Below are 27,222 nucleotides of genomic sequence, written 5' to 3' on the forward strand. Positions count from 1 at the left end.
TGGCTCATGACTATAATCCCAGCACTTTGTGAGGCCGAGGTGGCAAGATCACTTGAGCCCAGAAGTTCCAGACCAGCCTGGAGAACATAGCAAGACCCTGTCTCTATAAAAACAGAAAAAAAAAAAAATTTAGCCGGGTGTGGTGGCATGCACCTGTAGTCCTGGCTACTCAGGGGGCTGAGGCAAGGAGGCTCACTTGAAACCAGGAATCTGAGGCTGCAGTGAGCTGTGATTGTGCCATTGCACTCCAGCCCAGGCAACGGAGCAAGGCTCTCTCTCAAAAAAAAAACCATATATTACATGTTAATTTCTGTGATTGCTTGTTCAATATCTTTCTCCATTTTATACTATGAGATCCAACAGAGTAACTCTCTAATCGAGTCTACTATACTGCATTTTCCCAAATTTGGAAAATGTTTTAGTATCCAAAACTGACATATATCTAATTTTATTACCCACAACAACCCTGGAAATTTAATATGAGAAGTATTATCATCCCTGTTTTAGAGATGAAGAAAGAGATGCAAGAGATTTCTCTAAAGTCATTTGTGTCTTGAACAACAGAGTCCAAACATGAATCTGGCTCCCCGTCTAGCATTTTTTTCTTTTACACTAGGACACCACAAACCTCTTCAGGATATTATCTAGTACATAAGACAAGTATTATATTACAAAAATTACTTTTACATTTCATTCAGTTTATGAGTAAAACCCATATTATCTAGTAATTTCTAAAACACTTAATTTTATAATTCATATAATACTAGTTAGTTAGGACCATTAAAGTAAGAAAAATCTTAAAACGTTTAGAAATCCCAACCAATAAAAGTATATACATATATATATATATATATGTATATACTTTTTTAAATAAGCAAAGGGTAAATATAAATCAAGTGCCACTGAGAAACGTCTGGAAAAATGCTGTTTTACTGATTATAAAAAAGGATTGAAAATTCAAAGTACTTGAGAGTATAGTAATAACACATACCTTGAATTGCCTTGAAGACCAGCCTATCATTTGTTTCTTGAATGATTATATCATCCTCCTGTTCCATAGAAGCAGTTCTGCAATTGATATGGTCACAGGGATGAAAAAAAATATATATATATATATTCTATTTTACAATCTTGAGTATAAAAACTCTAAGCTCTTCCCTGCTCCAGACTCAAAGAAACTCTGAAACTTGGAAGAATGCTTAGAATTTAATCAAGTCCCAACTCTGTCTGCTGCTTTGATGCCTAAGAAGATTAAACTGAGAGTTAAAATCCTTAAAATCTTACAAGGACTACTTGTAAAACTGCTTGTTTTTGTTTGTTTGTTTGTTTGTTTGTTTTTGAGACAGAGTCTCACTCTGTCACCCAGGCTGGAGTGCAGTGGCGCAATCTTGGCTCACTGCAACCTCTGCCTCCCAGGTTCAAGGGATTCTCCCACCTTAGCCTTGTGAGTAGCTGGGACTACAGGTGCCTGCCACCAAGCCCAGCTGATTTTTGTATTTTTTAGTAGAAACGGGGTTTCACTGTGTTGGCCAGGCTGGTCTCAAACTCTTGACCTTGTGATCCACCCACCTCGGCCTCCCAAAGTGCTGGGATTACAGGAGTGAGCCACCGTGCCTGGCCAACATTCATTTTGTAACAATTTTAATGTTTTAAATATTTAATTAAAACTATTAAATTTAAAAGCAATTTTACCTTGCAAAGCATAAAATGAACAAATGTTATTTTTAAAAGCCCCCTCAAATGCATTCATTTTTAGCAATACGGTAAATGATGAAGAAACACAGGCTTCCTTACAGCCAGTTTGTAGGATATAGCCTCTAATGTGTATATATATATATATATATATAATATATATTATGTATACATATTATATATGTATCTGTACATATCATGTATGTATAGATCTATACATAATAGATCTATATATAATGTAATATAAGGTATAATACATATATAATATGTATATATAATATATATTATACATAAGATCACAGGAATATGTTTTTAAAATCAAAATATATATTCCTGTTATTGAAAAAATTCATTTTAAAAGCAATGTTTGATGTATAGAACTAATTTTCCACTATGCACTTTATCAATGAATACTGTAAGCATATGGGACCCTAAGACTTTTTTAGATACTAAAAAAAATCATAACAGCAATGTGAAAAAATTGTTATAATATTGTATTGATATCCTATTTTTTAAAATTTATTCCTTTTGGTAATATTTGGTAAAATAAAAGTGTTACAGCAAAGGCAAATTAATAAGGTATCTTTAACATAAAATTGAATATTTTAAAATATTTGATTATAACTGTTCCCACATATGAAGTGTATTTGAGTACAAGATAGTACATAAAATAGACACACGTAGCTATGCTTGTTTTTTCAAAATAGAAACCTTAACGAAGTTATAAATACCTTGTAGTAGAATGTCATTTTAAGATAACTTAAAAATAGTGTTTTCACCTACTTTCAAATTGCCAAATGCATATTTAACTTACTTGAGAGAATCCAAAGCTATTTGATCAATATTTGTGATTCGGAGTTTAAGCAATGTGTTTTCTTTGATGCTTTCTGGAAGGCTGAGATGATCAGAACTCAAAAATGTCAGAGTTGCACCCTAAACAAATGAACAGATGAATGAAGCTAGAACGTATATAATAAAATATAACTAACATCAATTTAAAATAATAGATTTTGATTAATGTGACATGATATACTTTAATAAGGGTAAAAAGTGTATTTGGAGAATGCTTATATGTATTTGGAGAAACTATACAGATAAAGAAACTAATATCTCTGTCAATCTCAGAAGTCTTCTATTTAACAATCCATGTGAACAAAAAAGCCAGCAATATAATAAACTCAGTTTGTTTAATGAGAATGAGAGGAAAAAAGAACAAATAAGTTAATTTAAATTATGACCTCCCTAAATAGAGCTATTAGCCCACAGAATGACATAACACAAATTGAAGAACTGTGAAGATTTCTCATACTCTTTCAGGTGGACTTTTGATGACAGATGTTGCCTAATTATAAAACCTAATTTCAATCTAATTAGAACATCAAAACTTCAGCCACAAAATTCCTATCAAAAAAATCTCAAACTAAAGTTATAAAATGATTATTTTAATTTCTGAACTGATCAAAAAAACAAAGCCAGTGTAAGGACAAATACCAAATACAATTTTTTTTTTTTTTTTGAGATGGAGTCTCGCACTGCTGCCCAGGCTGGAGTGCAGTGGCACGATCTCTGCTCACTGCAGCCTCCGACTCAGGGGTTCGAGCAATTCTCCTGCCTCAGCCTCCCAAGTAACTGAGATTACAGGTGCCCACCACCATGCCCGGCTGGTTTTTATTTTTAATTTTTGTATTTTTACTAGAGACAGGGTTTCACCATGTTGGTCAGGCTGGTTTCAAACTCCTGACCTCGTGATCCACTTGCCTGGGCCTCCCAAAGTGCTGGGATTACAGGTGTGAGCCATTGTGCCTGGCAACAAATACAAATTTTAAATAGAGGCTTAATTCTGCCTGCTGAATATAAGGGAAAGATGTCCCTCCCCTCCATTTTCTCAGCACATTTACTTTACAGAATTTGTAATTACAATGTAAGTACTTTCTCCTCTCTTTGAAATGAATACAAATACTTCTGAAAATTAGATAAGCCTGTTGTCAGTTTTATGACCTAGATAAGGCTTTTTCAAGGACCTGTGAGCCACTCTTTGAGTGTAAACATCAAGGGAGAGAGCACTGCTATCTCCCAGTTTCCATGAGAGGGTGGGAGCCTAACTTTCTTAGGCACCTTGCTCTAAGTGCAAAACCACCTCCTGTCACAAAGATATGAAAAGTTCCCCCCACATAAAGCCAATTAGCTAATACAGATAGTCACTCTAATTACCAGGTCAATCTAGGATAAACTATGTGTGACAAATGGTACCATGGAGTCTTCTTACTTGAGGACTAGTTATTGTTTACACCAAAAACATGTATGTGTAGGGGTAGGAAGGAGGTGATCCCTTTCCTCCCCATCATAATGCTCATTGCCCACATCTCTGTAACAAAAGGCAAGTTTACAAGAGAAAAGCATAACAAATTTATTAACGTGTATAAGCATGGGAGTCATACCAAAAAAAGAGAAAAAAGAAAGAAAACTCAAAGAGCCAAATGGCTGATACTTAACTATCCTCCTCATTGGGGAGAGAGAAATGGGGGAGGTTGTAAATGAATGGGCCTGGAAGACCAGACAGTGTTTTGTAAATGATTCCCTTTGGTTGCTGAACGGGACCAAAGGACAAACAATAGCTTGTGGACAAGTTATGAGAGGTGAAGACCAGCCTGTGTAACATAGCGAGACCATGTCTCAATTTAAAAAGAAAAACAACAACAAACAAAGGTAAGATGAAAACTGAAAAGAGAATTCTCAATTTTTTTAGTTCAAGATTTAAACATATTTGACCAGAAAACTTGGCAAAATTTACCTATACTTCAAATTTAAAGCTTTGTGTTTTTTCCTGGTGGGCAAATATTTCACCTCCCCAGCATTTGGCAAATAAAGCCTTTTGGAAAACCAGCTAGCAAGATGCTGCACCACCATAACTGTCAGCATGATGGAAATTAGCGTATATCCAACATGGCCCTTTTGCACTTATTTAGTCTTTCATCCAGTCTTCGCTGACTAAAATTCTGGACACATATGATGTTTGCTTTGTCTTCATGTTTTTAATATAAAAATAGAGATATTAAAAATATCCCTCAGGAATAAGAATGGTTTAGGCACTTGTACAAGTTGCAACTTAGCACATTTAAATCCATTCATTAAATACATATGTATTCAGTGTCTTCTAAGTACTTGTCACTCTTCAGGTTGCTAGGAACATGGTAGTGGTCATGATAGGTAAGTCCTTACCTTCAAGGGGTTATAGCGTCATGTCAGAGAAAATAATGAATAGATAAAAATATACATATATACTATAAGGTCAGGACTATGAAGAAAAACTAAGCCCACTAAAAGAACAGAGAAGGTATGTTCAGATTTGGACTCTTTCAGTCTTTAATCTTTTAGATCTTCATAATAGAATAACACCCAGAAATTAGGAAGGTTTTGGAGAAATGAGTGATCTTCTGATAGCGTGAAAAATAAAACAAAAACCTAAAAGAAATAAAGAAAAAACTACCAGAGATAGAAAAGAAGATATATAAAGGAAGAGCCAAAGAATCTGCAATTCAGATTGGAAGATGGAGAACTATGAGTGATAAACTGAAATATTATCCTGGATTTAGATTATAATAATCTGGGCAGAACACTTAGTAGAACATAGCAGTTTAGATTGACTTTTTAGTTGAGGGAGGGTAAGATTGAGGATGACAAGATTCAGAGTCTCCTGTAAATAATTATTATGTTAAGCAATTAAGAATATGTGATCTGTGTAACAGTGTTATGCATAGAAGCATATGTGTGTATACTTACATGTGTGCCTAAGGGTACAGTCTGTGTCAGTGCATATATGCGTGCATATGAGTGAATACATATGTGGGTACACTTTTATTTTTTTTTTTTAGACAGAGTCTCGCTCTGTCACCCAGGTTGGAGTGCAGTGGCGCAATCTCGGCTCACTGCAAGCTCCGCCTCCTGGGTTCACGCCATTCTCCTGCCTCAGTCTCCAGAGTAGCTGGGACTACAGGCGCCTGCCACCACGCCAGGCTAAATTTTTTGTATTTTTAGTAGAGACGGGGTTTCACTGTGTTAGCCAGGATGGTCTCGATCTCCTGACCTCATGAAGATCTGCCCGCCTCGGCCTCCCAAAGTGCTGGGATTACAGGCGTGAGCCACCGCGCCTGGCATGGTTTCACTTTTATGCAGGTGCATCTATGGGCACATGTGCACATTCATGTATTATCTTAAAAACTGGCACCAAAATTTCTTTTAAGGAGTGTTTAGAAAGACTTAATGGGGCATATAGATATGAAAAGGCAAGTGCCACAGCCACATCTGGAAAACAAAACAGAACACCCCAACCAAAAAAAAAGAGGGATAGAGTTGAATATTTCTGCATAAAACAATAGAAGATTGGGGGGAGGAACAAGAGGTGGAAGAGTTAGAAAAATGGAGAAGAGTGCTTTTGCCATGGGAAATAGTCAAGGGATGTATTTTTAAGAGTAGGGATATCTAATAAAGTGTAAAATGCTTACAATGCTACAATGTGAACCTCTTTTGATATCCCCTTCAAAATGTCTGCTACACACACAAAGCATAACATATGTGGTTTATACGTAGCTGGCTGAATTTCTTTCCTTTCTCTCTCTCTCTTTCTTTCTTTCTCTTTCTTTCTTTCTTTCTTTCTTTCTTTCTTTCTTCCTTCTTTCTTGGAAATCATAAAAAAGAACAGAGTTCCACATCTACTTCAAAGAAATATGGAATGAGGATAGTGAGAATAAATCATAAACTACACTAAATTTTTGGAGACATCAGCTCAAACTTTAAACTTGGAATATGCATTAAACATTCTTCTGCAGGTTGTGAAATGGGAAATGTGAAATAGCTGATTTTCTCTAGATCTCAAGAGGCAGGCTTAGTGCCATATGTATAGTGTACAGTGTATTTAAGTATAAGATGTAAAATTTTTCCTCAACCCATACTTCTCCCTTAACTGGCCACCAAATTGTACTGACTCTACCTATCAAAGAATTTTTATTTTTCTAATTAGCTTCATAGCCAGAGTCACTTGCTTATTCAGGTTGCCATAATCTCTTTCCTAGATTAATATAATTCAATCCTATCCTGCCCTTGTGTATCTAGTCTTCAATTCCTTCCCCACACTGTAACCAGACAGATCTTTCAAAATCACAAATCTGATCATGCCACCTTCCCCCATTCCAGCCACATCTTCTCTTCCAGTGACTCCCCAATACATGTTAGATAACTCTTTAACATAGGCTGCTTTTAATAAGCTCTGACTCATCTCTTACCAACCTCCACTTTGAACTCTCCTCCAACCAGACTGAACTACTTCCAGTTCTCCAAATAAGTCATGTGCTCTCTTCCTTTTTGTTCTTAGAACAAACTGTCTTCTCCACCTGGAAGCTTTTCCCCACCCTAACCTATTCCCTTATCCCAGCCTTGCTAACTCCTAGGCAAGGGTAGATGGCATTTTCTCTAGGAAGCCTCCTTTGATTCCAAAAAACTGGGCCATCATCCCTCCTATCTGGCCCACATTGCCCCTCCTATCTGGCCCTCTTATCTATCTGTGTCTCCTATTAGACTGTCAGCTCCACAAAAGCAGGGAATGAGTCTAACTTACTGTTCCATCTACAGATCTTAGGATAGAAACATATATTACCTGAATGATCACTGTGGATAGTGCTGTATTTTACTCATGATATAAAGTAAAAATATGATTTAAAATTTAAGAGCACTACACAAACTGTAACATTATCTATGCTCCACCCATTCTAGGGAATCCTTGTGACACACCATATGCCAGGAATTTCCCAAAGTGGGAAAATCACAAGGAAGATAGGCTATCCATCAGAAAAATGACAGCTCCAGAGGCCCATACCCCTTTACATGGAGGAAACTGTCCATCCTCAGAGGATAAACCTACTTTAGGTAATATTGAGATAGCCACTTACCCAATGACACAGCTTTGAAGAACCTTTCAAAGTACAAAGATACAACTTCATCTGGAGACAACCCACGTTGTGGAATGGGAAGGGGGGTGTTACAGAAAATAAATGCTATGCTTGGATTCAGACTTGAGATTTGGGGCTGGGAAGCAGAAGCTCCTGGGAAAACAACCATTAGCCCACACAAATGACCCTGTTCAGAATGCAGGAGAGCAAATAAACTGAAGACTAGAAGCCCTGCCCCTCCACCTCCATGGGACTCCACAAAATCCACCATCTGGTATTAAATGTGTGCACACACACACACACGCAACTTACAACATAAAAATCACCAAGTTGGTATTGTTTTCCTTTTCTTCGTCCACACTGATGACTATAAATGCTTTTTTGAATAAAAGGAAGCACATTTGTTCTAGAAAAAAATGGAAAGTTATTTAGCTTCTCTCAGAAGTGATCATCTCCAGAGTTCTAACAATGTTTTATGGCATACCTATTTTTCCCAAATTGTCGATATTCATAAATTGAAAGGGATTGGTCATGAGTGAAAAAGAACCCAATCAGCTCTCTGCAAGCATCACGTCCATTACTGGAAAAATAGAATGAAATCAAACATCTTCAAATAGAATAATTTTTAAATTAATTAACTAAAAAACATGTTCATCTCAAGAAGGATAGCTAACTTTCTCATGTATGTGGCAATGAGTGAAGGTTATGGGAAACTGTAGGGAAAACACAAAAACATAGCTTGCTGAAATGTCCACTAAAAGTGAGATTTGAATGCAGAAAAAAAATCTTACACTGACTGAAAAGTTGATATATTTACAATGTAAATTATTAATTCAACATAGACTTTTAAGACAAAGTGAATTATCTTTAAAAGTGTTGAGATTGCAAGAAGGCACCCATAGATACAAATTTATTATCTTTTATTGTCATAGAAAGCTTTAAATTCACTAAACAAATAAGATAATTTAAAATACACATTTTATCAGTAATATACAAAGAACATCAAGTAGAATTATTTATTACTGGAAGACTATAAGACTGAAATAATAGATTTAAGAATTATTTTCCTTGTCACTTACTGTACCTATCAATAATCTGTTAAATCATTAAGATAAAATTAAATAAAGCAGCTTATAAAACATTAGTTTTCAGTTTACAAAACTCTAGTAGTAATATAACTCTTTTAAAAATTCACTGCTAAGTTACTTTTTAAAAAATATTTAATTCGCTTTAAAGATAACTTAATTAGAATGTTTTTCCTACAGATTCATATTTCCTATATTTTTATAACAGATTAATAGCTATTACATTAAAATGTTTGTTCTAAATTCAAGTATTTTTATTTAAGTGATACAAACCTGTCTAATCTCATTACTGTTATTTCTATTCAAAAAGAGAATACGTTTTTATAATCATAGGATTAAAAATTTTAATAAAATCACAATTACCGTGATATGATCCTACCATCAAATTGTAATTTATGAGAAAGCACATTTTCAGTTAATGTAGAATGAGTTCTTATCCTGTTAAGAAATACATTTTGTCAGTAATTTTTCAACATACCTATAACTTGATGGAAATTATAAATGTACAAAAAAACGTTATGTTAATATTTTGAAACCACACGGATTGGATAAAGATAAAGGTTAAAAAAACTCTTTTTTTCAGATTGCTAATTGTAGCAGAAGCAAAAGAAATAACTCTGAGATATAGTATATAATACGTGAATGACTTTTATATTAGAATCTATAGCATCAAAGTGCTATGAAAGTAAATATTGAACAGAGATACAACATTTGCGACTGGCACTGTTGCAGGGCTATGTGAATGCCATTTCTAACCCTCTTCTTCTTTGCTTCCCTCACACCATAGAATTTGCTCTTAGCGGCCGGGCGTGGTGGCTCACGCCTGTAATCCCAGCACTTTGGGAGGCTGAGGCGGGTGGATCACGAGGTCAGGAGATCGAGACCATCCTGGCTAACACGGTGAAACCCCGTCTCTACTAAAAGTTACAAAAAATTAGCCGGGCGTGGTGGTAGGCGCCCGTAGTCCCAGCTACTCAGGAGGCTGAGGCAGGAGAATGGCGTGAACTCCGGAGGTGGAGCTTGCAGTGAGCCGAGATCGCGCCACTGCACTCCAGCCTGGGCGACAGAACCAGACTCCGTTTAAAAAAAAAAAAAAAAAAAAAGAATTTGCTCTTAGCATCTTGCAATTAAGGATGAGTAAGGGACCTAGTTCTGCCAGTAAGCTTCCAGGAAAGACTTAATTTTGTCCTGGTAAGAGAGTGGCATGAGAAGAGTTCCTGCCTGTGAACGTGGCAGGGGTATGATGCTAGGAGCCACTATAGCCACCATGAGATCAAGCCACCACATCAGAATGATGAAAAAGATATAGGAAAGCCAGCCTAGAGCGGTAACATCACTAAGCTACTGAACCAAAACCAGTAAATGCCTACCTCCAAGCAGCTAACTATATAAGAAAAATAAATCCTGACTTGTTTAAGCCACTATCAATCAGTTTTCAGTGATGTGTAGCTGAAAACATTCCTTACCAGAATAACTAAAGAGTGGGGAAGAGTGCTGAATGAAGTTCGAACTTTGTCATAGATCAATAGGTTATTTAATCATTATGGCCTTCAGACAGTACTGAATGATCTCATAAAGACTGCCAGCCCTAAAATTCTATTTAACAATATAAAGCAAAACCAAAGCACCCTACTGCCAATAATCTCCTTTATATTAAGAGATCTGAAGACTAAATGATATATTTCTTCTTTGCTTCACAAATAATTTAATAATATTCCTTCCATAAAACTGCAGGTATAATGAAATGGCAGTAATGTAATTAGTAAGTAAGTGTGTGGGTCACTGGGATCTTGAAAGCTACACCTCTATAAAATCTAGGTATCTACAAAAAGGAAGCAGGGGACAGGAAACATGAGCCTGCAAACCAAATGAGAGTTTGTAAGCACAGAGTAGAGCCATGGGAGTTTAACTACCTCAATTCGATTTAATCTGCTGGGATTAATGTGTTTATTGAATGCCCACTATGTGCCTGAAACAATTCTAAATGCTGAGACAATAACAGCAACAGTACGGCTACCATTTATTGAGAATTTCCCAGACACTAGTCATTGCTAAAATCACTTTAATGTGTATTGGTTTATTTAATACTTATAATAACTCTGAGGTAAGTGTTATTATTCCCATTTCTCAAATAAATTTTACAGAAATAGAGACAGATGAGTAAATTGTCCAGGGCCATATGGTTAGTAAATGGCAGAGCTAGAAAAAACTTTGCTCTTAACCATTACATTATATTGCTTTTCAAGAGTAAACAGAACTCACTTTAACAGTGACAAATGGAAGTAATAGCTTCAAGGGCCCTATCGTCTTCTTGAAAAGATAAAAGTAAATATGTATTTACATTATAAAATGCAAAGTGCCATGTTAGGTTTTAGATGCCCAATTCCTTTTAGGAACCCAAGTTCTTTACCAATACGTAAAGAAGAATCAGAAAGATTGAAGATTAAAGTATGAATTTTAGTATTGATAAAGCTACTAGAAACCACAGTTTAGGTATGCAGCAACCACAAGCTAGTCCTTAGCACTATAATTAGACTAACCCACTCATTTCCACTGGGGAGGGACCCTCTAAAACAATGCACAGGGTAGAATGTGCTGCTGCCTCCCAAACAAAGGGGAGAGGAAGGGCTGCACTATTCACGCCAATTCCTGCTTCTAAATTTATGAAGCAGAACTCTCTTCTCCTCTGGGAAGAATAAATGGGGGATAAGAGGAGTGAAAGCTAAAAATTCAATAATTCTAATTGATACCCCCACAGGATTTTTCATGGACCTAGATTAGCTTTAAACAAGCTGCAGGTATTTAATACAACACAATACTAATTAAGATAGGATAATATTGACTCAGGGAACAGATAATACTGAAGACAAAGCCTAGAAACCAACCATGCATTTGACATGCATATAATATGTCATGTCATAACCATGCATATAACAACTTGACATATGACATATGTGGCATTACAAGTCAGAGGGAAAATGATTTAGTGGTAGGCAGAGATTATTTTTAAGGAATATACAAAGGACATTAACAATATAGGGAAAGAGGAAAACTGGCCTATGTTAAAAATCCTACTTCTAATTTTAGTTTTTGAGACAGATATAATCAAGAGAATGAAAAACTAACTACAGAATAGGAAAAGATATGTGCGACAAATATAGTTGAAAAAGGATTCATTTCTAAAATATGTAAATAAGATCCACAAATAAATATTAAGAAGACAGACAACTCAACAGGCTTGAATGGAAATTTTGTATGAAGGTATCAAGATGGCCTATATACATATGGAAAAGTACTCAACTACATCAGTCTCCAGTGAAATGCAAATTAAAATCACTAATACACATCCATAAGAAGAACTCAAATAAAAAAAGGCAGACAATACCAAGCTCTGGCAAAGACATGGTGCAACAAGAACACTCATACTGCTACTGGTGGGAGTGTAAATTTCAGCAACCAGTTGGGAAAGCTATTTGGCTGCATCTTTCAAAGCTGAACATATGGATACCAAGTGGTCCAACAATTCTACTTCTAAGTATATACTCAGCAGAAATGAGTGCATATGTTTACCAAAAGGCATGAACAAGGAAGTTCATAGCAGCACTATTCACAAACAGCCAAATATCTATCAACCTCTGAATAGATAGGTTGTGGCATGTGGTATAATGAAATACTATACAACGATGAGATTAAAAAAAGACAGCTACAAATAACACCATGGATAAAACTCACAAACCTAATGTTGGGTAAAAGAAGACAAACACATTTCACTATGTATATCAAAATATCATGTTGTACATCTTATACACAACTAAATTAACAAATAAGTGCCATTAGAGAGAAAAAAACAAGCTGGACACAGAGTCTAGATTTCTTGTAATTTCATTTACATAAATTTCATAACCAGGCAGTTCTAATCTATGATATTAAGATAGAGAGGTTAACCTGGTATAGCAGGGGAAATGAATAGTAATTGGGAGGAAGCATAAGGGGAGGTTCTGGGGTATTGGCAACTGTCTGTTTCTTGATCTGAGCATTTGGTACCTGAGTGTTGTTCTGTTTTTGATAATTCCTATGTTGTGCACCTAAAATTTATGGACTGTGAATGTACGTTTTATTTCAATGAAAGTTTACTTTTAAAAAGGAAAGTTTAGATGTGTGGTACATAAATGATGACCTCCTCTGGCCCAACATGTCTACATCCTAATCCTTGGAACATGGGAATACATTATATGATAGAAGGGATGTGGCATATGTGATAAATTAAGAACATTAAAATGGAGAGATTATTGGGATTATCCAGGTAGATTCAATGCACTCACACATGTCCTTATTGGAGGAACGTAGAGAGAAATGTATCTATAGAAAAAGAGTGCCAGAGTGATGCAGCATGAGACCAGCTATTGAAGACTTTGAAGATGGAAGAAGGGGCCCTGAGCAAAGGAATGAAGGCAGCTTCTAGAAGCTGCAAAAGGCAAGAAAATAGCTTCACCCCTAAAACCTCTACAAGGAATGTAGCCCTATCAATCCTTTGATTTTAGGCATCTGAACTCCAGAACAATTAAAGAATAAATCTGTGTTTTAGAATACTAAGCTCATGGTAATTGTTACAGCAGCAATAGGAAACTAACACATAATGCTTGCAAATATTTAAATGGATGAAAGCAACGGCTTTCAGAAAATAAGAATGAGACAAAACAATTAAAAAAAGATAAGAAAGTACTAAGAATTACAGTAGTCTGAAAATATAAAAAAGCTACTGTGGGTACTGGTAGATTTTTTTTATGTCTACTAAAGCTGAGGTTAGATGTCAGTGAAACTGTTGAAGAATTTAAGTGGACAGCATCAGAGGATTGTAAAAGCTCATACCAATTCTAAGGTTGAAAAAGCTACAACGTAAAATGCAAAAAAAATCTTATAATCAATACCAAGTTTTAATATGCCAATGAGATTTAGCCAGTATATATAGCACACGTAAAATGTCTCGGTAACTATATGATACATTTTCACATCCATTATCTCCAAAGGTTGTGGCTTTTTTTCCCCTAAATTACAAATAAAAAAATCTGGAGGGCAAAGAGAGTAAAATAAGGTATTGCCCCTAATATCATAAAGCAGCAGAACTGGGAGCTGAACTCAAAAAATTCCACTTTTCTTTATATAGAAAAAAGTGAAACAAACATAAAAGCTCCAGCTAGACACAGAAGTACATTTTAAAAATACTTTAGAACATAGTGCATCCTCATTTTATGTAATTAAAATCTTCTTACTTTGTTTCATGTAGTGTTCTTTTTCTAAATCGAAGAGGTGTCATCTTTGAATCTGGAAGGATATGATCACTTTCTTTTTGCTCAATGGCTAAATTTTGTTCTGGATCACTGATTACAGCCCTATACAGGAAAATAAAAAGTCCAACAATTAAATATGATCATGCATTACTTTAAAATTCACATATTTATAAGCAGTTCTAAAAGCTTATATACTAAATGCAAATTTACAACACTGCCAGAATAATATTTTTATTAAATAAATTTATTAAAAAAATATTTTCCATAAGAAAGTAAATATTCCTATCTCTTTTTCCAGAAGTATTATCTAAAACTGAATTGAAATTTCGGAGGGAGCTAAGAGCTCCATGTTTTTATTTTACTATTCTTTAAACAAGCAGACCCAGTGCTGATTTCTGATCATGTGGGAGGTGTGTAGGAGAGAACACAGGTAAAGTAAAATAAGAAGTCATAAACGCCACAACAGAAATTCAATGAACAAACATAGAAGAGAATAACTTAATTCCTAGAAGACATAGAGAAGAGTTTATGAAAGGCATCCTAGAAGAGGAGATATTTGCACTGATTCTTAAAAGGTGACAGTACAAGACTTCCCCTCCAGGAGTCCGCGGAGGGCGGGCAGACTCAAAGTGCTCCTGGACGCAGAGGGTCTTGTCAGAGGGCGCAGATCGGTTGGAACAAAGTAAGGATCTGAGCGACCCCAACTTTGCAGCCGAGGCCTCCAGCTCCGAGGTGCATAGCAACCCTAGGGTTCCGGTAGGCGTTCCTCCGTGCGCAACCCTGGCAGAGCCGCAGAGCCCTCCTCGAGACCTGACCACTGCCCCAGGCCCCGAGCGACCCGAAGGCTCAGCAGCAGGCCGCGGAGAAGGGCGGCGCCCACCAGGCCCCTAGCACGGCCCAGTCTGGCCCGGCACAGCTGCTGCAGAAGGTGCACGACGAGCTTGTGTGGTACGTGCGGGTCAAGGACCAGAAGAAGATGATCATCTGGTTTCCAGACATGGTGAAGGATGTCGTCGGTAGCTACAATTAGTGCTGGAGGGGCATCTTCAGGCTCACCAGCCTCATCCTCGCCCAGGTGTTTGGGATGCACCGCAGAGGCTGACCAGGCTGCACCTGAGGCTGTCCAACCTCCACACCATGGAGTCTGCGCTGGTCAAAGCGCCGGAGCCCGAGGAGCTGGACAGGGTGGCTCTGAGCAACAGCAGGGTCCTGACAGGCCTCCTGCTTATGATCCTGAGCCTCATTCTACTCGAAGGGCCGCGGCGCCAGAGAGAGCGCCGTCTGGAACGTGCTGCGCGTCCTGGGGCTGCGGCCCTGGAAGAAGCACTCCACCTTCCACCTTCGGGAACATGCGGAAGCTCATCACCGAGGAGTTCGTCCAGCAGAATTATCTGAAGTACTGGCCCGGCCTGTACGTGGAGCAGCTGGTGTATGAGTTCTTCTGGGGTTCCCGGGCCGGCCGCGAAATTACGAACATGCAAATCATGGAGTTCCTGACCAGGCAGGCCCTCCGGATACTGGGAAGCTATAGAGGAGGCGAGAGCTCTGCGGGAGGCTAATTCCACTGCCTACTGCTCCTGTAACTGTCTCTGAGGACTAGCAAGGTCTGGAGGCCGATGAATGGTTTCTGACCCTCACCAGGCCTGTGGAAGGGTGGGGGTGGGTCACTAGAGTATTCAGGATTTACAGTGCAGTATTCACGTGTAACTTTACAGTACAGTGCTTTTATAACTTTTAATGCAATGTTGTCATTTGGGTACTACTGTGTAGTGTTTAGGACATACGCATGTTTGTTTGTAAGTAAGTTTGGTTGGCCCTTTCACTTTCGTGCTACCTTTCTTGGATTTTTGTGCCAGAGACGTGCTAAACTGATGAAATATATTGAGAAAGTTTCCATCTTATTCTTTCGTATGGGACTGATGATGTGTATTGGGGTAGGCTGCTCCTGGAAAGTTTGGAAGAACTCACCAGCAAAGCTGGCCTAACCAAAAGAAAAGTCAAGGCCCCTCTCTTCATGACCTTGCTGGGCACAGGAAACATCCTCACAGAGTGAACTGATTTGAATGGAACTGGTCTCCATGTGGGCACTTGGCACACTTTACTAAACACATTTTCAACTCCACCATGAGTCAATGTTAAAGTAAACATTAAAGATTCTTGTGATATAATCCAAAAAAAAAAATTGAGTACAAGTTAGCACTCAGAGGAGAAGGTGTAAGGGTACCACAAGCAGAGGAACAATATATGTACGGCCACAGGAGTAGACAGCACAGTGAGGACACACCTGAGGACTGCACACATTGTAATGGATGAGAGTACAGACTCTGCAACTAGACTGCCTGGATTCAATCCTTGCCTGCTGCGATAATTAGCCATGTAGCCTTATCTGGTCATTTTGCTCTGCGCCAAAGTTTTCTCTAATAAAAGAAAGAATAATGGTATCTCCCACACAGAAATGCTGTGAAGATTAAATAAATTAGTTAACATATACATATTGTTTAGGAGAGTACCTATAATCTACTAAGTATTACAGAAGCACTCAATAGTTGAGGCTTTGCCTCCTAATTCCCCTTTTACTGCATATTTTACTGAATATGAATAAATATAGAGGCATGATAGCCCATCAGGTGGCATTGCAATGGGCTAGAAAAGTGATAGTAAGGGTCTGCACTAAGGTGGCAGTAAACACACAGTTTGATCAAGGAAAAAACATCCAGTGTTCCATAGATCAGTAGGGTGACTATAGTTACAATAATATATAGTACATTTTAAAGTAGCTAGAAGATAATAATTCAAATGTTTCTAACATACAGAAAAGACAAATATTTAAGGTTATGGATATCCCAAGTACAATGACTTGATCTTTACAAATTATATTGTTAAATTATCTCATGTACCCCAAAGCTATAAAATACATAAATACAAGAGAACACAAACAAAAAAAATAATAATAAATAAAGTAGAAAGAACAAATTCAAGAAACACCAACAGAACTAGAAAACTAATTGGATTTGAGGTCATCAAGTAGAAAGATCTATAGTAACTGAACAATGTGAAATGAGATTCAATTAATAATATAAGGAACATAGGTGTCATTGGTTTTTAAGGCAGAAGAATAGGGTCTGGAGGCAGGAAACCTAAGGTCCATTCATGCTGACTTCCTAGAACTAAATCAAAAGGAAAATCTCAACTTTCCACACCCAAGGAACAAAAGGACCAGAGGCTACTCCCTTTGCAACCACCCCCATTTCCTGTGTGGCAGATGAAAAATTGAAAATACCTCTGATCGGTCCCCTCCCAAAACCGATCACAATGGTTGTGGGCCAAGTCTAAATTTGCATAGGAGGATAACTTTGTAACTCACTTCAGCCTCTGATTGGTCACTTTCCATGACCAATCAGATGTTCACATAGGGTGTAACTTTGTAACTTCACTTCAGCTTCTGATTGGTCACTTTCCACAACCAATTAGACTGATTGCAGGCCACTTCTTCATTTACATAGACAAAGTAGACAAAGTATGTAAATAGACAAAGTAGAAAGAAATGTATGTATGTATTTGTCATTACATACATTTACATGTATACCAAGTAACCAATGGGAAACATCTAGAGGGTATTTAAGCCCCAGAAAATTCTGCAAGCAGGCCCTTGAGCCACTTGCTTGGGCTGCTCCCACCCTGTGGAGTATACTTATATTTTCAATAAATCTCTGCTTTTGTTGTGTCATCCTTTTCTTGCTTTGCTTTTGTGTTTTGTCCAATTCTTTGTTCAAAGTGCAAAGAACCTGGACACCCTCCACTGGTAACAGTTTTGATTTGTTATTGTTGTTATTAATATTATTTTAAGGGTAAGAATGATAGGTTGTCCTCATATCCTTATGAGGCAGGAAAATAGGGGAAATGATGCAGGAAAATAGCAAAAGGAATTAAAAGTTGGATAAAGAACAGAATAAGTAAAAGCATGAGAGCAGAAACAAGGTGAAGGGGTGACTGAGCAAGAAGCGAGATAAGAAGCAGAGGTTCAGCAGCCAAAACAAAAGTGAGATAAAAAAGTGAGTAAGGTGCTTGCAGTGAGCCAAGATCACACCACTGCACTCCAGCCTGGGCGACAGAGCAAGACTCGGTCTCATAAAAAAAATAAAAATAAAAAAATAAAGTGGGTAAGGAGTCCCCATGGCCAGCTAGGTTTGGACCAAACCTGTCAGGGGCAGCTCCTCAGAGATGGGCATGCTCATTAAAAAGAAGTATGCTTAAAATGACCCAATATGGTAATTAGCTACTTAAGGTTCATGCATATGGACTGCATATCATGCATGTACTTAGAATTATGGGATGGAGATGACACACAAGCACATAAGGGCCAAATTAACTAAGCAACATCTATCAATCAAAAGGCAGACACGGGCTAGAGATTAGGCATCCTTGGGAACAGAAGAAAACAAAAAAAAACACATAAAAGGACCCAAAGTACCAAACTAAGGTGGATTTCATCTCACAGAGCTCAGTCTGCTCCCCTACTCCAAGAGTGTAATACTGAGCTTAATACACTTCTGCTGCTTTGCTTCGCTATCTGCGTTCGTCTCGTCCAGTTCTTTGTTCAGGACACCAAGAACCTGGAACTACACAGCACCATCCAGTAACACTTACTTTCCTCCTTAACCAGGTTGGGTTCCATGATTCATCAACATATAATCCTGTATACACCTTTTAACAATCTTGCCCTCTCTGGATTTTTCTACTTGCCTAGCAAAACCCTAAGTCTGAATAAATTTGATGATTAACTGGATAAAAGAATAAATGAGTAGACATTTTTTAAAGGGTATCATGAACCTTCAAAACTATGAAAATGAAAAAGCAATTCAAAGATAGAAGAACTTATGAATTTATTGAGTTATTTCAATTGCTGGAACATTCAGGAAAAGCTTTAGTCATCTCTACCATATACTGTAGATTCTGTTCATTTGTGTGCCAAGTTAGGAACTAAATCTTCTTTTTAAATTGAGCATTAAGATATTTTTTAAATTCCCAAATGAAAAAGGCTGGCATTTATAAAAAAGTGGCACCTATTCTAATCTCACACTTTATTTATCAGTTCTGTGTTAAATATACATACACAGAATGTTAGAGTTATAAGAAATCTTAATGTTAATTTGGCAGAAGCAAAAATCAAGACATAGAGAAGGAAAATATGAAAGCTCAAACAGCGAATTAGTCACATAGCTAAACCTAAAATCAAATTCTGCTGACTGTATTTAAGTCCTCTTTTCCAGTTCATTCATTCATTTGCCTGTTCAACAAGTTTTACTATACAGCTACTAGACTAGGCAATGGGAGTGTAATAGTGAGCAAAACTTCCAAAGTGTTCTGCCCTCATGAAGCTCACATTCTGAAGAGGCTGAAAGATAATTAACATGATAAACAGAGAAAATATAACATGAATTACATGTCCCTATGGAGGAAAAAAAGAAATGGTAAGAAGATACGAAGTTTTGAGCAAGAGATCATAAATTTATTTATTTAAATTTATTTATGGTTTATTTATGGTGAAGCCAAGGTAGGCCTCACCAAGGTGACTTCTAAGTAAAGATATGAGCTAAAATGAGTAAGCAGACATATAAATTTCTGGGGAAAAGGCATTCCAAGAAGAGGGGAAAATAAATGCAAAGTACCTAAGACAGGAATGGAACCTGGTATGTTCCAGAACAGGGATAAGTCAAATGGCTAGAGGAGAATAGGTAAGAGGCAGAGAAGTCCAAGGTCCAAGGTCCAATGGTGGGCTTGGATAGACTGTGTTATTGGCCCAAGTTTTTTAGTAATCCTGATCCATATCCTTGCTATGGCCTCATTATAGGTGGTGTGTACTTTCTCACCCCTTGACCTTAAGCTTTTGACTTGCTTTGGTCAGTTACACACAGCTATATATGACTCTGCTAACCTCAACTGAACTAAGTCATGCAAATGCGGGTTGGTTGGAAATCTGTTTATCTAGGATGGTCTCAGCTAAGTAGCTCAGTGGCATTTGTAGAAGGACCTTTTTCTTGAGACTACCAGGCTAGCCAAGCAGTGTTCTTCTCTCAAAGGTGGCAGAAGCATGAAAGGGCAAATGGAAACACATGAGATCATTTAAAGCTTAAGATCAAACCTAAGACCATTGCTTTTGCTCATATACAACTGGCCAAAATAGAAAGTAAGGCCCTTCCAGCCATGGCAAGCCTTGATAGCTAACCTAAAGACACATGAGCAAAAATTACTCTTCTTTTCAGCTACTGAATTTTGTGGTGACATATAATTAATACGTGAGTCTTGTAGGTTTCACTATGATTGAAATGAGAAATTCCTGGAAGGTTTTATCTGGCTTGCCTTTTAATGGATTAACTATGGGGTGCCGGGTTGAAAATAAACCAGTAAGAGGCAAATGCAGAAACAATGAAGCCAGTTAAGTCGTCCCTGAAATAATCCAGGAGACACACAAAATAAGTTTGAACAGGATGGTGGCAGCAGAGGGAGTAAATCTATGTTGACGGTAGGACTGAGCGTGTTTGTTGACAAGCTGGATATAGTATTTGAGAGAAAGAAAGGGATCAAAGGCATCACCAGGATTTTAGGTCTTAGTAACATGAAGAATTGAGTTACCATGGAGGAAAATTAAAGACGTGGTCATGGAGGAAGAGAGGGCAATAAAATTTCAGACACTCAGATTGGAGAAAGTTAAATTGAAATCTTAGAGAAGCATCAGAATATAGGTGGTTTTTAAAGGCATGATACTGGATGAGATCACTTAAAAAGCAAACACAAAAGAGGTCCAAGAACTGAGCTCTTGGGCACACCCATGTAGGGAAGATGAAGAAGAACCAGGAGAGATTCTGAGAAGGGGAGAAAGGTAGGAGAACAGTCAAGTGTCACGTGCAGGAAGCCATACAGAAAAAAAAAAAACCCAAAAAACCTGCCTTAAAGAAAATAAAGTTTCCAATGAGACAGCTGCTGCAGATGGGTCAAGTAAATGAGAACTGAGAAATCATTAGTCTAGCAATATGGATGTCACTACTTATGGAAAAAAGTTGTTGGAGGCATGGATGGTGGAGGTGAAAACACTAAGTTCATGAGACAATGGAAGGAGGGACATGGGAGACTCTAGGTATAATTATTTCAAAGAATTTACTGAAAAATGTGCATGTAGAAACACCCATCATTCTTTCTGTCACGCATTCTTTCTGCCACATAACTAAACAGTTTTTTCAAAGCTAAGTCTTACTTTTTCCTTGAAGTAGATTATTCCAACCTCTTCAGAAATTCTAGCATAGTTCCATATTATCAAGCAATTCAGCACTGCGTATGTTAAAACTTTAGTTTTCTAAGGGGTTTTAAAATTCTTAACAGTCTCACAGTTCTTGAACTGCACCAAGGAACCCTGAGGTACCACAGTGAACTCACAGGGGCACTATGGGATATTTTTAATTTTTGAGGGAAACTCAGTGATACTTGACATCACTTGCACACCAAGTAAACTACTAGTTCAGCCTCAGGGTAGTTCACAGTTTCAAGAAGACAGTACACTATACTCCTTCAATGATGTTACATCTTTGCAGGGCTGAGTTTTCTATAGTTGCTATGATAAAAAGCAAATATCAGGTGAAAATCAATACGGAACATAAAGTGAAAGTGGCAGCATTGTAAATGATTCTAGGATTTGAGACACTGTGCAGTGCCCATAAGATGCATACAGATCCTTAGTAAGAATCAAGTAAGGATATCTTCTTTCAATTTATGTGTATTATTTTTTAAATGGTCATTAGTTGTTAGGAAATAAATATTTATTAAGTTGTTTAGAGAAAAATACTTAACAAATAGAACTGTGAGGTATTTCTATTGGTCTAAGAGCGTTGTGAAAAAAAATGACTAAAACACTAACGGTGCGGTGAACAGAGAAAGTTTGGGAACCTCTGAGTTAGCCACCCTTTAATTGACCAAGGATATGAGTGTCATGCATAAAAGAAATGTAATGAAAACTTTCTGAATTGATTTCTGTTACCAGTTGCTAATTCTCACCTAGACAAGTGGTCTATCATCACCTGCTCTGCAACAATCTGTTTCTTCTTCTCTGCAGCCACAATTTCCTGGGAGGATTAAATAAAGACAATTTCACCATCCATAAAGCAGAACCATACAATACTTAACACAAAAGTTCTAAAACATAAATTAAATATCTCTGATTTCCATCTTAGATGTAGATGGAAATAGATTACTATTATAGATTATAGATTACTTTCTATCATTACTAAATTTAAATTTCAATCATTTAATCTACAAATATCATTTATTTTCTAAGAAATAATACACTTAAATTTCAGTAAAAATCATCAGAATTTTCATGAGCTGTCTTTGCATTTTATGGAGCAGACTAAAGGAGAAAGAGACTATGGCATCCTTCCACTCTAGTCCTCCCCTCAAGAGATGTCCTGCAAAAGGTATCTTAACCTACTCCAAAAAGGCTACCGACACTGACACAAAATAAGCTTAGTCTAACACTATTCACAGCAAAAGAAGGCAAAACTGAGTTTGAATTGTTCGACCTTTCATAAAATATCTAAAACAAGGAAAAACAAAACAAAAACTCTCCTCATCAAAAGTATATTTTCTCTGCATATAATGCATCAATAATATTTAATAAACTTCTTAATTACTAGCTTGATTAAACTTTCTTAATACTATTTTTCACTTTTCCAATTCATCTGAAACTATTTTTACTATTTTTTTAGGTCATATCTAATTGAAATACTGGTAATCATTCAATTCCAATTATATTATCATGCAGCTATAATGACTAAAATGTATCTTTAGAAAGGCAAATAAAAGAGGTTAAAAAATTAAGAGGTCAAAAGAAAGCTTGCTCTATTTTTAGAATGTAAATTACTGTCATCCCCATTGATCACTCCGATAAATGAAATTAAGATAGAGGCTTTGTAACCTTAGAAAAAAGGCTTTATTTAAAATCGAGACAAAATATCAAATAAGAATGTCTAAAGACATATCATAAAAACAAAAAGTAAAACCTTGTAAGAAAATTGGAAAAGTTGGGCACAATTATTTAAATGCTATTTAGCCTACACTAAATTTAGTTTTTTTGGCTTTTTTTGAGACAGGCTCTTGCTATGTTGCCCAGGCTGGAGTGCAGTGGCACTACCACAGCTCACTGCAACCTCTGCCTCCCAGATTCAAGTGATTCTCATGCCTCAGCTTCCCGAGTAACTGGGACTACAGGTGTATGCCACCATGGCTGGCTAACTTTTGTATTTTTAGTAGAGACGGGGTTTCACCATGTTGGCCAGGCTGGTCTCGAACTCCTGGTCTCAAGTGATCCACCAGCCTCTGCCTCCCGAAGTGCTGGGATTATAGGAATGAGCCACCATGGCCAGCCTAAATTTAGTTTTAATAATAATGTTAAAACAAAATTTAATAAGAATGTTAAAACTAAATTTAATGTAGGTTAAATAACACTTTTATTTAGCCTACACTAAATTATTATTAAACATTATTATTTGACATTATTTAAATATTATTTAGCCTACACTAAATTTAGTTTTTTGGTTTGGTAGAAATTCAAAATGTGTAGTTTACACATTTAATATGTCCTATATAAAGCTTATGTTATTTAATACATCTTGTGTCACTCTCTAAGCTCATGATGCTTTATAAGATTTTTATTTAGCAATAAATTTAAAACAGCAATTAAAATGTTTAAAAATTAGCACAACCTAAAAGTAAAGCAAGGTATATTTTTTAATATCTAAGAGTGATTCATAAAGTGGACACTGACTAAAACATTAAAATTATACACAGAAAAGATCCACATCGGCTGAACACAGACGTAAAACCCAGACAGAAACCAAAGAGGGGAGATTAATTAACACCGTAGAGCCCATGCAGAAAGCCCACCTTCAGTGTTGAAGCTTATGGTGGTTTATGCTTTGTAGGAGGCACACTGATTTAGAGATATGTGTAAACATAAAGCAGATTAGAAGCAGAAGCGACACTGATGGAAGGATCTATCAACACTAGAAAACGACAAAGGAGCTAGATGAGATGGACACAAAAACCGTAGTTTCACTGCTTCTATTGTCACTTAAGTAGTTTACAATTAAATAAATAAGTTTTCACCTACATTTTTAAAACAAATTGGTGCTAATTTCAGATGCCCTGAAAGCTTACTCATGTAAACGTTTCCTTAGGGGAAGAAGGAGACAGTTAAATGAGTACTACCAAAATAAAATAAAACTTGATAATGAATTTAGATACATTGCTCCTAATAATGCAGTTGTAAGGAAAATAAATCCATTAACATCCAGATTGCTTTGAATTACATCAAGATCAATACCCAATGAGCCTTAATTATTGCAATACCCATTTCAAATATAACTTCAGGGATATATCAAAATAAGCCTGATTTGAAACACTATTTTCCTTATAAAGTAGCTTTTTTTAATTTTTAGGATAATCCTGATAATATTCATTCTATTAAACATAAATATCCAAGTAATAATAGGCACCAAAAAAATAATGTGCATGTGGTTTAAGTAAAAGAACTCACAAATTTGCAACTTGGGACATCCACAGAAAATCAGTTCACGTAGTCCAGAGATTGATTATATATCGCTACTGATTCAGAACATAATTGATTCTAGATGATTGTGACCCAAATAAAATATATATTGAATTGCCACTCAATGATAATAGTAATGTAACTAACTAAATCCATATTGCTTTGTTACTATTTATGCTATTTATGCTATCGAAACTAGAGTTTTCCCAACTTGTGAGCCACCCACACTGGCATTCCAACAATCTAAGTACGCCTAAGACATTAATCACTACTTGGGTTTCTGGGGTGGTCAGTGACCTCCAACTCCAAGCAGCTTGGTCCCCTTACCCCAGAACATTACAGAAATGTTTTAATTATCTGTTTGTGCCAGAACTGGTCTAAACCATACTTGCCAACCTAATTGATTCTGTAAAAGACGTAATTTAAAGTTAATATTGAGCATCTGGAGTTTTGCTTCACTTTTCCTAAAAAAGAAAAATAACTTATTTCTGGAATTTCCTTAACTGGCCTGAATTTATCTAATGTTAGGAGCTCATTACTTCAAAAAAATAACCAGGCTGCTTTTTTGCGGGAGGGGGTGACACCAAATAAACTCACTAACATAAATAGCAGCCAACTCACATTTTGAACAGTATAAACTAAATTCCTCAAACACCTAAAGATTCAAGACAATTTTTTTACAGAATATATACCAAATACAATTCAATCATTTATAAAAATGAAGATTCAGTTTTCCACTAATGAATATTCACCCCAGTCCAAATTCAATTGTTGCAATTATTTATTCCATTCAGTCTTTAAAATCTTAGAAAGCAAATAAGATTAATGGCTCACCAAATAAGTAAAAATGCTGACAACTTACTGCATCCAATTTTCTTGCCCTCTGTTGTTTATCGCAAGGGTTGTCTGCATAACCTTGCTGTAAGAGGGCTTTCCTATCCAGAGTTGTAAGGTCATCTGTGTTGGCTTCTTCATCTTGCACACACTATGCATGAAAGAAATAAACGAAGCATCATACACATATTTAGAATGTTTGTTTTTAACAAAATACGGGAATAGATAACCATGGAATATCTCAGTGACTATTTGTACAACAGTTAAAAGTACAGGCTCTGAAAATCAGATTGCTTATATTTGAATCCAGCTCTTCCACTTGCCCGCTAGATGACCTCTCTCTGCCTCAGGTTACTCATAGATAAAATGCGAATTAATAATAGGAACTACTTCACCAGAAACAAAAAGGATTAAGAGATAATACATGTCCAACACTTTATAAAAACTACTTGACATAGTAAGCATTAAAGTTAGCAGCTATTATAATTATTATTGTCCAATTTGAATCTTTGAAAAATTAATAAATGTGGGCATGTCTACTCCATTATAAAATTAAATTCAGAAATAAAATTCTAAAAGATGAGTGTAACCTTCGAGGTAAAAGATTCTTTGGGATGCTAAAGAGATAAATACCAAATTGTTCTTTGACTATGAGATGTGTTTACGCTACCCCAGCAAAACAAAAAAAAGTTTCCATTAAATAGCAACTTGTCAAATCTAATAGATTGTAAGATTTCTTCCCCCCAGGGCTTATTCTTATTTTAGATCTTCTTTGAAAGGTCACACTCTATCTTAATACTCCTCTCTGTCTTTATGACCTTTGATTGCTATATAAAATTTTGTTATATATTTGTTTAGGATTTATTGCTTGACTCTCCTAATGTAAGTTCCATGAAAGCAGGAACCTTGTCTGTCATTTTTATTGCTGTATCCCTGGTGGCAGAACAGGATAACACAAAGTGAGCACTCAATAAATATTTATTCAATAAATGAATAATGAATCTCACTTAGGTATTTAAAAATCAATTTATGAAGATACTTTATCATTTTATTTATTTACCCACTAATATACTTCTTTCTAAATAGTGATTTATTTAAACAGGCACCAAAAAGATGCTTAGTATTCATAGGTAAATTAAGCAGATTAATTTAATGCATATATTCAAATATAAGCAAAGCACTGTATTTTGTTCAGGTTGAAAACACTTTCAAAATAATTTTATTTTGTGTCAGCTTGTTTTCATTCAACCTTTTACAAAAGGAAAACTGATATTTCCACTTGATATTTCAAATTCAACCTCCCAAAACCAGACTTCCTTACAGTCTTCCCCTACCTCCAGTTAATGGTAACCCTTTTAGGCCAAAAGCCTTAGATCCATTTTTTTTTATTTTAAAATATTTAATTGACATTAAAGATTGTAAATATGCAATGTGTACAGTATGATGGTTTGATATACATATAGATTATGTAATCATTATCACAATCAAATTAATTAATACATCCATCACCACACATAGTTACCATTTGTATTTGTCTGCATATATGTGTGTGTGTCGTTAAGACATTTAAAATCTGCTTTCTTATCAAATTTCTAGAAAAAAATACAGTATGATTAACTGTAATCACCACAAATACAGTAGTTCCTCAGAACTTATTTATCTTATATCTGAAAGTTCATATCTGTTCACCAAGTCCCCATTTTCCCAACCCCTCCCCCCGAGTCCCTGGCAACCAATATTCTACTCTCTGCTTCTGTGGGTTCAACTTTTTTAGAGTCCACATA

The 27,222-nt window shown here is 36.3% G+C and overlaps 1 protein-coding gene and 1 pseudogene across 2 annotated transcripts in view; one reads left to right on the plus strand and one right to left on the minus strand.

Moving 5' to 3' along the window:
• The window catches only part of CAPS2 (calcyphosine 2), a 120,129-nt gene that overhangs the window by 19,039 nt on the left and 73,868 nt on the right, over positions 1-27,222 (minus strand). The window contains exons 8-15 of one of the 2 annotated variants that reach the window (XM_058425884.1): positions 25,467-25,589; positions 22,054-22,121; positions 13,990-14,109; positions 9,083-9,157; positions 8,119-8,214; positions 7,947-8,040; positions 2,507-2,625; positions 992-1,068 (exon numbers count right to left, since the gene is read on the minus strand). In XM_058425884.1, coding sequence (XP_058281867.1) covers positions 992-1,068; positions 2,507-2,625; positions 7,947-8,040; positions 8,119-8,214; positions 9,083-9,157; positions 13,990-14,109; positions 22,054-22,121; positions 25,467-25,589 — 772 coding nt within the window. Of the gene's footprint in view, positions 1-991; positions 1,069-2,506; positions 2,626-7,946; positions 8,041-8,118; positions 8,215-9,082; positions 9,158-13,989; positions 14,110-22,053; positions 22,122-23,940; positions 24,053-25,466; positions 25,590-27,222 lie in introns of those variants that run through there. The other variant, XM_058425885.1, reaches the window with a different exon arrangement.
• On the plus strand, positions 14,150-15,600 carry LOC116479347 (necdin-like; annotated as a pseudogene).

The sequence above is a fragment of the Hylobates moloch genome, unplaced genomic scaffold (genome assembly GCF_009828535.3).
Source record: "Hylobates moloch isolate HMO894 unplaced genomic scaffold, HMol_V3 SCAFFOLD_12, whole genome shotgun sequence".
NCBI classification, from domain to species: domain Eukaryota; kingdom Metazoa; phylum Chordata; class Mammalia; order Primates; family Hylobatidae; genus Hylobates; species Hylobates moloch.